This window comes from Cibotium barometz, chromosome 39 (genome assembly GCF_041138505.1).
Source record: "Cibotium barometz isolate CiBa-2024 chromosome 39, ASM4113850v1, whole genome shotgun sequence".
Taxonomy (NCBI): domain Eukaryota; kingdom Viridiplantae; phylum Streptophyta; class Polypodiopsida; order Cyatheales; family Cibotiaceae; genus Cibotium; species Cibotium barometz.
This window is the reverse complement of record NC_141084.1, coordinates 1,898,393-1,914,597: the sequence shown is the minus strand read 5'-3', so window position 1 is coordinate 1,914,597 and position 16,205 is coordinate 1,898,393. Positions and strand designations below refer to the sequence as shown.

At 40.4% G+C, this 16,205-nt stretch overlaps 1 protein-coding gene across 7 annotated transcripts in view; it reads left to right on the top strand.

Moving 5' to 3' along the window:
• LOC147615613 (uncharacterized) overlaps positions 1-16,205 on the top strand; it is a 52,882-nt gene that overhangs the window by 12,028 nt on the left and 24,649 nt on the right. Inside the window, exon 2 of one of the 7 annotated variants that reach the window (XR_015262603.1) lies at positions 11,677-12,286. The exons of 4 other annotated variants lie outside the window; for them this stretch is intronic. Coding sequence is in view for 1 of the 3 variants with exons in the window: in XM_086778132.1 (XP_086634258.1) it covers positions 14,724-15,185 (462 nt within the window). In the remaining 2 variants the exon portion in view is untranslated. 2 more of the 7 variants (XR_015262606.1, XM_086778132.1) reach the window with 2 other exon arrangements.

Below are 16,205 nucleotides of genomic sequence, written 5' to 3'. Positions count from 1 at the left end.
CCAACCTTATGGACACTGACTCACAACTGCCACAAAAACATCATTCGACCTTTAACCCATCCGACTGCTAACCCATCGGCTAATAGTTGACTTTTGATAGACTTGTGATAGTCAGTTGTGACTTTGGATCACTTCCCTTCAACTTAGATAAACCAAAACAAGGTCCCTACACCTTCAACTGATTATACGTGATAATAGGCTGACACACACTTGACTCTATATGTAAGATTCCTCCCTCCAAGTTTTGAGGAGTAAAGGTATAAGAACCTCTCCTTCTGTTCTTGAAATTATTTCCCTCTCTGGAATAGGAGAAAGATCTTGTTTTACCCTGTTTTGGCCTAGAGAGAGAGAATCCAAAATTGAGATATCTTTGGATATAAAAATCCTCCTAGTGTCTAAAATGGATTCCCCTGAAATAGAAGTTCAAAATGAACTTTTCAATGTGCATTTGGAATCAATTGAAAATGTGTATAAGGGACCTTAGTCTAAGGGTCTAGATTTTCAGAAATTTTTGGATTATGATCCAATTAAGTTTCCAATGGGCCAATTGGATAAATCCAAGTGTTGGGATGAGGTAAATCCAAGAGAATAAAAGAAAATACCAAAAAAATGAGTAAATACTCACATAAGATGAAGAGTTGACTGAGTACAAGGTTTATTAGTTAAAAATTATGAGATATTACTAAAAAATGAGATATTTTAGAATAATGATGCATTTTTGACACCTTTGTAAGGAGAGGGGGACTCTTGAGTTAGGCACCTATTTCACATGTGGAAGGGTTTTTAATTCAAAAAGATTGTGATATTTTTATCTCTCCTCTCTCCTAGATCAAACCAAATAAAAAAGGGAGCCAAACTGGTTCAAATCTTGTCCAAATTGAGTCAAACTAAACTTGAAAAATTCTATAACCCAGTTGGACTTGGTTAGTGGCCTCCCTCACCTATAAACCTCAGTCATTTGTAAAAAAATATTGGAGCTATACTATGCTAGTATTATATTAAAATAATCATATTTTTTATTATTTCTTAAATTTTCCTCTCTTGGGAGCTTGAAGCTCTCTCTCTCTCTACAACAACTCTTGGAGTTGCTCTTCTCCTCTTGGTGGACCAATTGATTGGTTGGGGACTTCACTACTAATAGAGAATCAAGCCAAACTTGGAGGTAAAATCAATTTTTATGGTTTTTTTCAATTTATCTCAATGACTTTCTTCTTCTCAATCCCTCTCAAGCTTGAGAAGCTTTCTAAATAATTGTTTTAATTCAAATCAAGCTTTCCCTTAAAGTCTTAATGCTTAATTAAGAGAAAGTTAATCTTTATGCTTAATTGTAATGCTTTCTTTAAGTAAATCTCTCTCTCTAAAAGAATAACCATCTTTATGGCTAAACCCATTGAAAAAGGATGTTTCTCAATGATAGTCTCTTAATTCAAAGCTAAACTCTAGGCTTGATAAGCTAAAGATTAAGAAAATGGTATTTTTTATGATTTTGTGTTAACAAAATAATAGTTATTTCTTTTAGATTATTTATAAGTAGATTAAAACTACTTATGGTTATTTCTTTTAGATTATTTATAAGTAGGTTAAAATAATGGTTATTTCTTTTAGATTTAGGTTAAAACTACTTTGATTGATTCTAAATAAGAAATAGATTATCCTATCAATTTGGAAAAAGAAAAATAATGGAATGAGCTTCATCTAGTGGGATAATCATAATTAAGTTTATGATTATGGTTAAAATTATGATTTAAATTCATACTTTGATTTTAAGTATAAAAGAAGAACTATTATCATATTTTGATTAAAAGCTTTTACTCTTTTAAGAAAAATTGAGAATTATCAATAATAGCAGTGAAGCTATGGTAAAATTTTTAGAAAATAATACATATCTTATTTTTATACATAATGCTAGAAGAGGACTTTCTACCATATTCTAGGATTGGACATCCTATGCAAAAAGAATGATTTTCATCTTATTCATGAGAAATACTTTTTTTAATCATGCATAATTAATTGATTATGAGAAAAGAGTAAATTTTGATAAATTTATTTTTATACAAAGAAAGGAATTCCCATGATATTTGAGATTCAATTAATTAAATGGTAAAAGAGAAATTTTTGGCATAATTCAAATTATAAATATTTATCAAAAGTGAAATTTTGAGCATTATTAATTTTATTGAAAAATATGGGTAGAATTGATTTTTGTAAATCCCTGAATCTTTTACTCAAAAAGAATAATATTGAATATGTTTCACTTGAGAATTTTGAGAAAGAATATGAAAATATCCATGGAGAAAAAGTACCTTTAACTAGGCCAAGCAATTGACAGAAACTTAGAAATGTCTCATCGGTATCGAAAGTAGAAAACGGTACTAGATGTGAATGCGATGTGAATAAGATGTGAATGCGATGTGAGTGGATGTGATGTGATGAGATGTGATGTGATGTAAATGGAAGTGGATGTGGATGGGATGTGATGTGATGTAAATGGATGTGGATGTGAATGTGATGAGATGTGAATAAGATGTGATGATATGTGAAAGGATGTGATGTGATGTAAATGGATGAGAATGAGATGTGATGATATGTGAAAGGATGTGATGTGATGTAAATGGAAGAGAATGGGATGTGATGTGATAGATGTGAATGTGAATGAATGGATGGATGTGGATAGATGTAAATGTGAATGAATGGATGGATGTGGATGAATGTGATGAGATGTGAATGGATGTGATGAGATATGGATAGATGTGGACGTGATGTAATGTGGATGGAATGAATGTGATGTGATATGGATGGAATGAATGTGATGTGATAAGGATAGATGTGGATGGAATGTATGTAATGTGATGTGGATGCAATGGGTGTGATGAGATGTGAATGGATGTGAATGTGATGTGAATGTATTTTAATGGATGCGATGAGATGTGAATGGATGTGAATGTGATGTGATGATATCTGAATGGATGTGATGTGATGTGAATATGATATGATGAGATGTAAATGGATGTGAATATGAAGTGATGAGATGTGAATGGATGAGATGTGATGTGGATGGATGTGATATGATGAGATGTGGATGTGAATGAATATAAATGAATGTGATGTAATGTGAATGGATGGATGAGATGTAAGGTGGATAAATGTGATGTGATGCGGATCTAGGCACAGTCGACCGAGGTTGACCAGCCTCGGTTCGATTTAAATGGTGAGCTTCCGGTACGGTGGATGACCGACCAAAGAAGCGGCCTATGAGTGAAGCGCTAGGTGACCTGCGAGGAGCTTAGAGGGTGCTGACCATACGGTGCTCGGGCTTTGGGTCACCGAAGATACCCACGCGTGCATCGAGGAAGAAAATGGAACAAGGAGTTAGAGTTGTTTTCTGAACTCGAGCATGGATCTGGTAAATTGTCCTTTCTGGTTCATAACGGATGAGTCCATGGCTTTTATATGGATCTGTTGGTTGCTCTTGCTGATTTTACGGGAGAGTCCATCTGGATTTTCTTAAGTGAATATATTTTTGGGTACTATGAGCTAGGAACTATTGAAAAGGTGCGTGAGTGAACTGGTGGTGAGCATTCTGGTTGCCAATGATTCCATAGGTACATCGATGGAGTGATTGGAAATTAGAATTCAAGCTAGATATTTTAGAGAATTATAATCAGTGATACTATGGTTTCATTAAAAGATTGTTTTAAAGACAGCTGAATCTGTGAAACATGAAATTTCATATTGGGTGTGTAAGTGGTGTGACTATTTGAAGTTTGCTTGAAGTGCCAGCTACTAGGGGGACTGGGAACTCTTTTCCTTGGTACCCGGGGCAAAACATAACCAAATTTCTAAATGGATCCTATCACTACAGTGGTTGGGCGGTTGGCTAACCCATGGGATTTGATGGGGTTAGGCTGGACTGATGGACCCCTAAAATGAGACTCAATTCTATTAAGTTACGATAGTTGAAGTAAATCCCGGATAACCCTTGTTCTATAGAAAAGAATCAACGGTTGTGCCTCTTGATGAGGAAAAAAGCGTTGGACTCTATGATCCAAGTGCAAGTCTTTTCCTTGATCTGACCATGAGACTTACGGATTCAGTCGGATCAGTTTGGTTAGTGATGACCTTGACTACGTTAGAATAAAATTATCCTGGAGGAATCGCCTATGTTTGCTAGGAAAGGGAAGTTTTTTCGGGTTTGGTTTTAGAAGAACCAAGGGATTAGTCTCTTGTCCGGGTATTCGTGGGCGAGCCCCCGAGTGAGAGGCTCTGCCTTGCGCAAGAAGTGCTACTTCCGCTCTGCTAACACCCCTAAATTCGTTGCGCAGAGGGGACAGGGATCTTTCACTTTACATTCATCTCTTATTCTGACTGAGTCAGCACTGACTTAGTGCTGTTTCTGAGTCAGCACTGACTCTGAAATAGCTCACCAGTCATCGTCAGACTCACACACTCAGATTCTCTAACTTTATAACCTGAAGAAAAATAACATTTTCATCATAACTAAAACTTTCAAACAAAGGACGACAATCACTCATAACTGTTCACAAACCAAACTCTGTCTGCTTCAAGTAAACAAAACACAATAGTTTCTCAAGAGCCCTCAAGCCTGGGTTCAAACAAAAGAAGAAAACATCACAAAGCTCATGGATGCACACTCAGCTGATGGGGAAAGTAGCTACAGCTAATCAAAATTGGTATGAATCCAGTATCTAACTGAGTTTAGCTCCTCAAAGAGATCCTAGGAGACACATTGTTAAAAGCATGGATCGAGCTCTCCTAAAGACAAGACAACTATTTAATCACACACTAATCTTACTCTAATGACAATCCTAATCTAAGGTGGATAGAAATGAAGAAAAGTCATCATAAGTGTGTTCAAATTAAGGTTTAGACTCAAGTTTAGTTAGGTTACAAGATGGAAACTTGTACTCATAAAAAGACTTGAGATGTTGTACAAGTGATGTGATTCATTGCTTGAAATGGCCCTCTTTTATATGAGGAGGTACACCCCTGGGCTTGTACATCAATGTTATGGCCCACCCTAACCCCCCTTGAAACACATCCAACAAGAGTTTACCTGGTGAACCGAAATTGTCGTGAGGATCTTTCCACCAATGGCCGAGCTCGTAAACCTTGAGGTCTCCAAGCTCTACAACTCCTTGAGAAGCAATTTCACCACGTCTCCCGCCACGAGCGTTGTCACATTGCCACGTTGGACTATGGGTATTCGTCCCTCCTCTCACCTCATTTCACTCATACACACTCATTAGCATGCATTAGGGAGAGAGATTAGCAAGAGCAAGACTCAATTGCACAATGGGAGAGTATCTTGTATTATGAGAGAAATTCACTTATATACATGGCCATAAGTTTTCACACTTACTTAAGCTGTGGCCGACCAGCACTTTAGGCTCATAAGAGGCCTAATGACTACACTCATAATATATCCATGAAGTACATCAATTGGGATTTTATCCTAATTTGCTACCACACGCTCTTGAAGCGGGGGTCACCATAAATACTCCGTGACACCATTACGGGCGTCCATCTAAGCTGCAGCTTTGGACACTATTGCTTCATATCTTGAATGTATGACCCTTTGGTGTACCTACCTTGACTCCTTGATGTAAGATAATGGTGGTAGCTCTTGTTTAACCCTAGAAATGGATTAACATCTCCCCCCTTCCTGATGGCAATCGCGTCCGCGTGATCGCGTTGAAGGCCTTTATGTGGGGAGAATGGACAAGCTTTGTCGATGGCTTTGATGTTGAGTGACCTTCGATGGTCTGAGTTCTCGGAGGAAGGAATAAGAAAAGCTAGTTACTGAATGAAAAGGTTAGTGGTTTGTTGGGAATCCCTGACGGGGTGGGGTTTTTTGGGAATGATTGCATTTTTATTTTGTGTGAGAAATTTTTTATTTTTTATTTTTTTAACCCACCTTTTTTTTGGCAATTATAAGCAAGGTTACATGTGATTTGTGTTAGTAGGGAAACTAAGAGATGTTAATAATGGGAGAGAAGAGAGGGAAGAAATTTGAAGAAAATTACCTTCGATGATGTCCCTTTGTGTGGCAGGATTCTTGTCAAATGTTGTTGAGTAGGACCTGTTCTCACATGCTTCTTCCCATGTGGTTTTTTATGTTTTTATGTATATTTAAGTGCTCTTATGAAGTAGATATACATGAAGGACAAGAATTGAGTCAAATAAACTCTTATTAAGCTGTTGCTTTTTGTTCAAGTAGCCACTTGTTGGTGAGAATTACGTCAACTTGCGAGGCTTATATAGATATCTTCACTAAGGATTGAAGATCATGGATTTGTGAGAAGATGGTAGGATCGTTTGGAGAGGCTTGTAATTTGAAGGAAAGTTCTAGGCAATGGGTTGTACCATTGACTAGGATTTTGCCCACCATGGCTCCCCCATCCAAAGATGTACCTGGAAGTTATCGTTTACTGAGGCTTTGGTGCAAATGTTCTCCAGTGCATGAGTATGGATATGTACTCATGATGTAGCTGCTACATTAACATAGCAAAAAAGAATAGTAAGCTATAATCTTAACAGAATATAATGGCTATTGAAGATCCTTGGGAGTTGTTTGGTAGGCCATATGTGTGACTCCCTTGTGTTTGTGTGTGTGTGTGTGTGTGTTTCTTTTTTTAAACTACCACCTTGTGAGCAACAAGCCCTTGTGGCTACTTTCTTTTTTGAGAGAATAGGTTCTTATGTCTGCCACGTAGCTTCTGCACTAACGCTTCACATCTAGAGGGGTGAAAAGGGTATTGTGAGTTTGTCTTTGATGTGCTCATAAGTCTCTGATGCAGACGTGGGAATTGATTCTTGAATTTTTGGCTCAAATGTTGTTGAGGTGATAGGTAAGAATGCTGTTTGGTTACCATTGGGGTTGCTTGAACACACCAGCTCTTGCGTAGGTGTTGAATGCACGAGAGTGGTTGAGTGACTTGCTTGGTGTTGCTTGGGCCTCCATTCTTGTCGAACTTTAGGTGAAGCTGTTGGGGTTGAAGTTGGTGGTGAGGCTTTCTTCAGGCTATTTGATTTTGGCAACCATATAATGGAATGACCATTATAGTATCCTTGTTGTTGAAGCACGTCCACAGGCACCTATCTTTGATGAACATTATAATGTGGTGTGGCTGATGCTTATGGTACTGAGGTTTCTTTTTTTGTGCAGGCTTAGGGGACTCTTTGATGCACTTAGAAATCCAGGCGTTATATAGATGTGTTATGTGGGGGCTGGGTGATGGCCTTTATACACCACCAGTAGGCACACAAGAAGATAATGTAAGAGGAACAGAACTAGGGGGCACTCAAATCCCAGCTCCAAGAGGCACCAATCAGCTCAACTCCTGTCCTCTACCCCTAGCTAATCACTCTAGACACCTCTACACTCTTAAAAGCCCTCCCAACCTCCCTATCCGATCTAGTCAGCTACATCAGATGTCCTCCCAAGTCAACTCTCACGAGAAACAACACCTAGATCCCTTATCCTTCTGACTCTTGATTCTGACTCCAAACTATCAGCTCTTCCCTTCAACTCGGACACACCAAGACAAGCATTCTACACAAACAGTGATCATACTAAGGTCCAGTGACACTCAGCTACCTCAAAAACCCTCTCAGCCCCCCACAACCCTTCTGACTCCTAACTGCTCATAGTCCCCAGACTATAAGACCAGGCTCACAAACATTTCTCACCCACTACTCTCAGCTGATGATACTAAAGCTCAGCTGACTGTTAGAAATTTCCTTGATAGTATCCTTACAAATCCAAGCGTTGGACCTCAAAACCATTGAAGGTCACTCAACATCAAAGCTATCGACAAAGCTGGTCCATTCTCCCTACACAAAGGTCTTCAACGCGATCGGGCAGACGTGATCATAATCAGGAAGGGGTGGATGTTAATCCATTCCTAGGGTTAACAAGAGCTACCGCCATTATCTTACATCATGCAGTCAAGGTAGATACACCAAAGGATTATACATTCAAGATATGAAGCAATAGTGTCCAAAGCTAGAACTTGGACAGGCGCCCGTTAATGGTGTGATGGAGTATTTATGGTGATCCCCGCTTCGTCAAGAGCGTATGGTAGCAAGTTAGGATGAAGTATCTTACATCATGGAGTCAAGGTAGATACACCAAAGGGTTATACGTTCAAGATATGAAGCAATAGTGTCCAAAGCTAGAACTTGGACAGGCGCCCGTTAATGGCGTGATGGAGTATTTATGGTGATCCCCGCTTCTTCAAGAGCGTATGGCAAGTTAAGATGAAGTCCCAAGTGATGTAATTCTTGGATATATTATGAGAGTAGTCATTGTAATAGCATTAGGCCTCTTATGAGCCTAAAGTGCTAGCCGGTCATAGTTTAAGTGAGCATGAACACTTATGGCCATGTATATAAGTGAATTTCTCTCATAATACAAGATATTCTCCCATTGTGCAATTGAGTCTTGCTCTTACTAATCTCTCTCCCTAATGTATGCTAGTGAGTGTGTGTGAGTGAAGTGAGGTGAGAGGAGGGACGAGTACCCGTAGTGCAATCTGGCGATGTGACAACGTTCATGGGAGGCGTGGTGGAATTGCTTCTTAAGGAGTTGTAGAGCTTGGATACCTCAATGGTTAACAAGCTCGGCAATTGGAAAGATCCTCACAATAGTTGTGGTTCACCAGGTAATCTCTTGTTGGATGTGTTTCAAGGGGGGTTAGGGTGAGCCATAACATTGATGTACAAGCCTAAGGGTGTACCTCCTCATATAAAAGAGGGCCATTTCAAGTAATGAATCACATCACTTGCACAACATATCAAGTCTTTTTATGAGTACAAGTTTCCATCTTGTAACCTAAGTGAACTTGAGTCTAAACCTTAATTTGAACACACTCATGATGACTTTTCTTCATTTCTATCCACCTTAGATTAAGATTGTCATTAGAGTAATATTAGTGTGTGATTAGATAGTTGTCTTGTCTTTAGGAGAGCTTGATCCATGCTTTTAACAATTGTCCCTTAGGATCTATGAGGAGTTGAACTCCGTTACATACTTGATTCTGACCAATTTTGATCAACTGTAGCTGATTTCCATTAGCTGAGTGCTGGTTTGTGTGAGAGAAAGACCAACTTTTTGTGGCATTGGTTTGAGAGTTTGAAGTTGTTTATCGCCATGATCTATCTGTGGAGGACCCATGAGCTTTGTGATGTTTTCTTCTTTTGTTTGAACCCATGCCTCAGGGCTCTTAAGACACTATTGTGTTTTGTTTACTTGAAGCAGACACAGTTTGGTTTGTGAACAGTTATGAGTGATTGCCAAGTTGTTTGTTTGGAAGTTTCAGTTGTTGTGATGAAGATGTTATTTTTCTTGAGATCGTAAAGTTAGAGAATCTAAGTGTTGAGTTTGATGATGACTGGTGAGCTATTTCAGAGTGAGTGCTGACTTAGAAACAGCTCTGAGTCACTGCTGACTCCGTCAAAATCAGAGGTGAATGTATAGAGTCAACTGTGTGTTAGCTTGCTCTTAGGTATAATCAGTTGAAGGTGTAGGGAACTTGTTTTGGTTTGTCTAAGTTGAATGGAAGGTATCGTGAGTCACAACCGACTATTACAAGTCTATCAAAAGTCAGCTATCAGCAGTCGGACAGGTTAAAGGTCTAATGATGTTTCTATGGTAGTTGTGAGTCAATTGGTGTCAATTGGTGTTTCTGTGGCAGTTGTGAGTCAATTGGTGTCAGCAAGTGTCCATAAGGTTGGAGCCTTGTGTGTTTGAACATCTAGAGGTGTCAGCGGACGTAGAGGAGAGGAAGCCTACATTAGCTGAGTTAGTTTAGTCAACTTTGGGAGGACAGTTAGATCTGAGACAGTTGTGTGTCAGCTGTAATTAACAGAGAGCTTAAAGTGTGAAATCTCTTTAAGTTTAGAACTACTTGAGGGGCTGAGAGTGTCAAATAACATGTTAGCAAAGATTTTGGTACAATGGAGGTGATTGAACCATCCAGTTCTGTGTCAGTCAGCTAAGGCAGTTCTTAACTTGCTTCAGATTAGAGAAAGGGCAGCAGAGGGTCAAGTAGGTTTCCAAGAAGGTCTTGGGGTTGTGGCTTAAAGGTGAGCTGGTGTAGGAGGACAATAAAGGAGACTAGAGGACCTATTTTGGATTGGTGTAAGCATCAACCATTCGGAGGTAGTTTACAGCCAGTTCTTTGTTAGCTGGAGAGGTTTCTGATCAGGAGGATATCAGTTGAGGCTTATAAGTGAAAGGTCAGAAGTGACCTGAGAGGATAATTGTAGGAGTCAGCTGGATTTGATTGGAGAGCTTGAGGAGTGTTTAGGTGTTTGGTGGTATCAACTAGAGGGCCAAGGGCAAGAGCTAGGTTGATTGGTGCCCTTTGAGCTGGGATCTTGGCGTTTTTGATCCCATTGTCTATTCTTCTTGTGTGGCTGTTTGTGCTGTAGTAGAGGCCATCACCTAGTCATCACACATGTTTTGGTGCCACTGAGGATCAGAAAGTTCTTTTCTAGGGCTTTGGTAGTAGGTTGGAGTTCAATTGTTGATCAACTCAAGACCAATGGGGTTGGATTTGATTATGATGTGTTCAGAGGTCAGAAGGGTGAGGATGTCACCCATTTTTTTAGGAGTGTTGAGTTGGTAGCCTTGAGGAACAACAGAGATGGTGATTTTTAAAATTTGAAGTTGCGAAGTTTGTTGTTGCTAGAGAATGAACCACCCAGAGAGTGGTTTGAGTATGAAGCCACTAATGCTGAGATAGGAAACTAGGATAGGTTGAGGGAAGCCTTGAAGAGGAAATATGGGAGAGCTGATAGTCCTAAGGACGTGTGGAAAGAGTTGGGTAGGTTGACCCAAAGAGAAGATAAAGAAGTGTCAGTTTTGTTGATAGGTTTGAAGCGGCTTGGAAGAGGATGCTCAAGAGTTTGGGAGAGAATCAGGTTCCTCTTGACTTTCTATAAAAAAGGATGAGAAGATCAAGGAGAAGGTAGAGGTGAAAGACCCGCTTACTTTTAGAATATCCGTGAAGACTACTGTGTACCAGGAAAGGAAGATGAAGAGAAGAGCAGGTTTGTGTATGCCATTCACTAGGCCAGGTAGGGTTGCTGCGTTTGATCTGATAGATGTGTATCCTGCTAGAGGCAGTATGCAGGTTGTGGATCCCTATGTGAGTTAAGCGTCGTTGAATGGCAAAGGCAATAGATGAGTGCGTTTGTAAAGCTGTAGAAAGTGCAGGTTGCATGTCTGTGGACCTATCATTGGAGATAGTGGATGCTGGCAAAGGGATGGAGTTTTGCCTAGAGGTTGGTGAGTTTGCAATGGAGGGGCAAGTGATCCCTAATGTGATGGAGATATCACAAGAGTTTGAGATGAGAATTGATTCATCAGAAGATACCCATGGTGAGTCTACATAGTTGTTTAATGGTGTGGTAGAGTGTGAGGGTGAGAATATGTCAAAATTGCTATTCTATGTTGGACACATGTCATGAAGGTGCTAGCATGAATTAACAGATGGGTGCACATGAGTATATGGATAGGGATTTGGATGGTGATATGGGTACTTTGTTAGATCACACCTAAGAGGGTGTTTTTGATTTGTTTGAAGAATCTATGGATCTAGCAGAGGGAAAACAATATGATGCTAATGTGGATGCTGGAGTGTGTGTCAGGATGATGAGCTGATGGATGCTGTTAACAAGTTGTGGGATGAGGAAAGTGTGGATGTTGACCAAGAGACGTAGTTGGTTTACTGATTTGGGTTCTTTTCTTGATGGAGTTCAGGATGGTCTTGTTGGGGGGTTTCTTTATGATAGTGAGAATGTATTGGGGGAATGGTATGTAGGCTTCATGTGGAGGAGAAGAGAGTTGCTAAATGTTCTGATATGTGTGAGGTCAGTGTTGACAAGGATGGAGAGGCAGGGAGTAGGCTGGATTGTAAGTGTACATGGAAGATGATGTAACCCGATGATAAAGGGAAGAACTCAGTCAAACTGGTTCGTTTTGGAGGAGGGTGTTGTACCCTTTTGATCTTGGAGGCTATTGAGATGCTAGATCATGCCTTTGTTGCTATAAATAGAGTTGTTTAGAGTGTATTATGAAGTGATGAGCTTGAAGCACAAAGGAGACAGTGAGAATATGAATGTTTTCACCTAGGGGGTGGGCTATATGTGAGGGAAATCTCAAGCCCATCCTAAACATGGACTATAGATAGATGTAATGTATAAATGATAGTGAGAGAAAGATCCCAAGTGGCTAAAGATGTGGTGACCAAATGAATAAATGTAGGTGCGTGAAACCAAAAAAAGAAAGTGCATGGGTGATCAAAAGAAGTGGGTGACATAAGTTCTAGAAGGAAGCAAGGCGGTGACGAGGAGAAAAGGAGAATTGGGGGATGTTTTCGAGTGTGGTTCATCAAGAGTGTGGCTAGAGTGACCACCATGAAGAGAGACCACCAATGAGAGACTGTAGTGGAGTGTGTCTCTTGCAGGTCTATTTTCTTTGGTTAAAGCTTGCTGGCTAGATTTTCTGCATTTTTTTTCTAGATTTCAGAGAAGAAGACAATGCAGTGTGAGAGGAATTGTTTGGATTAGAGTGGAGGGAGAGATGGAGGCCAAAGATTCTTGTAGAAGGTGTGTCCCTAGGATCTATGAATGAGGAGCTAAAATCTATTAGATACTTGATTCAGACCAATTCTAATCAACTGTAGTTGATTTCCATCAGCTGAGTGTTGGTTTGTGTGTGAGAGAAAGACCTGTTATTTGTGGCAGCGGTTTCAGAGTTTGAAGTTGTTATCGTTGGGATGTATTTGTGGAGGATCCATGAGCTTTGTGATGTTTTTTTGTTTTGTTCAAACTTAGTTCTCAGGGCTGTTGAGACACTGTTGTGTTTTGTTATATGAAGCAGACATAGTTTTAGTTTGTGACAGTTATGAGTGATTACCAAGTCCTTTGTTTGGAAGTTTCTGTTTTGATGAAGATGTTGTTTTCTTGAGTTCATGAAGTTAGAGAATCTGAGTGTGTGAGTTTGATGATGACTGGTGAGCTATTTTTGAGTCAGTGGTGACTTAAAAACAACTATTTCTAAGTCACCCTCTGATTCTGACCAAGTCAGAATCAAAGGTGAATGTATAGAGTCAGCTGGTGTGTCAGCTTGGTGTCATGTATAATCAGTTGAAGGTGTAGGTACCTTGTTTTGGTTTGTTTGAGTTGAAGGGAAGTGATCCTGAGTCACAGCTGACTATCACAAGTCTGTGAGAAGTCAGATATCAATAGTCGGACGGGTTAAAGGTCTAATGATGTTTCTGTGAAAATAAGAGTCAGTTGTCATCAACAAGTGTCCATAAGGTTGGAGCCTTGTGTCGTTTGAGTGGTTTGAACATCTAGAGGTGTCAGCGCACGCAGATAGAGGAAGCCTACATTAGTCGAGTCAGTTTAGTCAACTTTGAGAGGATAGTTAGATCTGAGGTAGTTGTGTGTTAGTTGTAATCAGCAAAGAGCTCAAAGTGTGATATCTCTTTAAGTTTAGCTGCTTGTGTCAGAGGACATGTGAGAGAAGATTCTGATAAAGTAGAGGTGACTAAATTGACTGAATCAGCCAGTTTTGTGTCAAACAGCTGAGGTTATTCTCAGCCTGCTTCAGATCAGAGAGAGGACAACAGAGAGTCAGCTAGGTGTCCAGGAAGTTCCTGGGGTTGTGGCTTAAAGATGAGCTGATGTTGGAGGACAGTAAAGGAGACTAGAGGACCTATTTTGGACTGGAGTTAGCATCAGCCATTTGGAGGCAATTTACAGCCAGTTTTATGTTAACTGGAGAGCTTTGTGATCAGCTGGATGCCAGTTGAAGTTGAGAGTCTTATAACTGGAGAGCTTTGTGATTAGCTGGATGCCAGTTGAAGTTGAGAGTCTTATAAGTGGAAGGTCAGAGCTTTTGGGGGAGGTCAGAGCGGACGTGAGAGGATAGCTGGAGGAGTTAGTTGGATCTGATTGGATAGCTTGAGGAGTGTTTAGGTGTCCGGTGGTGTTAGCTAGAGGTTTGAGGATAAGAGCTAGGTTGATTGGTGCCCTTTGAGCTGGGATCTTGGTGTTCACCAGTTGTGATCCCATTGTGTATTCTTCTTGTGTGTCTGTTGGTGTTGCAGTAGAGGAAATCACTCAGTCATCACACATGTTTTGGTGCCGCTAGAGGATCAGAAGATTCTTATCTAGGGCTTTGGTGAGGAGGTTGAAGTCCACTTGTTGATATCAACTCAAGACCAATGGGTGGGGATTTGGTTATGATGTGTTCAGAGGTCAGAAGGATGAGGATGTCATCTAGTTTCTGAGGAGTGTTGAGTTGTAGCCTTGAGGAACAATAGAGATGATGATTCCTACAGGTTGAAGTTGGTAAGCTTTTTGCTAGAGAGTGGTTTGAGTATGAAGCCACTGATGCTGAGACAGGAAACTGGGATAGGTTGAGGGAAGCTCTGAAGAGGAAATATGGGAGAGCTGACAGTCCTAAGGACTTGTGGAAAGAGTTGGGTAGGTTGACCTAAAGAGAAGATGAAGAAGTGTCAGATTTTGTTGATAGGTTTAAAGTGGCTTGGAGGAGGATGCTCAAGAGTTTGGGAGAGAATTAGGTTCCTCCTGACTTTCTAGAAAAGGATAAGTCCATTGAGCTGCTGCATGAGAAGATCAAGGAGAAAGGAGAGGTGAAAGACCCACTTACTTTTACAAAAGCCATGAAGAATACTGTGTACGAGAAAAGGAAGATGAAGAGGAGAGCGGGTTTGTGTATGCCATCCACTAGGCTAGGTAGGGTTGCTGCGTTTGATCTACTTGATGTGTGTCCTGCTAGAGGCAGTATGCAGGTTGTAGATCCCTATGTGAGTGAAGCATCTGTGAATGCAAAGGCAATAGATGAGTATGTTTGTAAAGTTTTAGAAAGTGCAGGTTTCATGTTTGTGGACCCAACATTGAAGATAGTGGATGCTCGCAAAGGAATGGAGTTTTTCCCAGAGGTTGGTGAGTCTGCTATGGAGGGGCAAGTGATCCCTAATGTGCTAGAGATATCACAAGAGTCTGATATGAGAATTGATTCATCAGAAGATGTCCATGTGGAGTTTACATGGTTGTTTAATGGTGTGGTAGAGTGTGAGGGTGAAAATCTGTTAAAATTGCCATTCTATGTTGGACACAAGTGATGAAGGTGCTAGCATGAATCAACAGATGGGTGCGCATGAGTGTATGGATAGGGATTTGGATGGTGATATGGGTACTTTGTGAGATGATGCCTTGGAGGGTGTTTTTGATTTGTTTGAAGGATCTGTGGATCTAGCCGAGGCTAAACAATTTGATGCTTATGTGGATGCTGGAGTGTATGTGGGGATGATGAGCAGATGGATTCTATTAGCATGTTGTGGGATGAGGAAGTTGTGGATACTGACCAGGAGACACAGTTGGTTTTGATGATTTGGGATCTTTGCTTGATGGAGTTCAGGATGGTGTGGTTGGAGGGTTTCTTTATGATTAGTGAGGATGTATTGGGGGAATGGTATGTAGGCTTCATGGAGGAGTAGAGAGTTGCTAAATGTTCTAAGATGTGTAAGCTCTATGTTGACGAGGATGGAGGGACAGGGAGGAGGCTAGATACTAAGTGTACATGGAAGATGCAACCCGATGATAAGGGCAAAACTCTGAGGTTTTCTGATGAATGTGCGCAGGTGTTTGATCAAGGAGGATGGCTCAGTTTAGCTAGTTGATTTTGGAGGAGGGTGTTGTACCCTTTTGATCTTGGAGGGTATTGAGATACTGGATCATGCCGGTGTTGTACCCTTTTGATCTTGGAGGGTATTGAGATACTGGATCATGCCTTTGTTGCTGTAAATAGAGGTGTATAAAGTGGTTTGTGAAATGATGAGCTTGAAGCACCAAGGAGACAGTGAAAACATGGATCTGTTCACCTAGGGGGTGGGCTATATGTGAGGGAAATCTCAAGCCCATCCTAAACGTGGAGTGTAGATAGATGTAATTTATAAATGATAGTGAGAGAAGGATCCCAAGTGGCTAAAGATGTGGCGACCAAATGAAAAACCGTAGGTGCATGAAACCAAAAAAAGAAAGTGCATGGGCGATCAAAAGAAGCAGGCCATGCAGGTTTTAGAAGGAAGCTGGTGGCAATGAGGAGAAAAGGAGAATTGGGGGATGTTTTCGAGTGTGGTTCA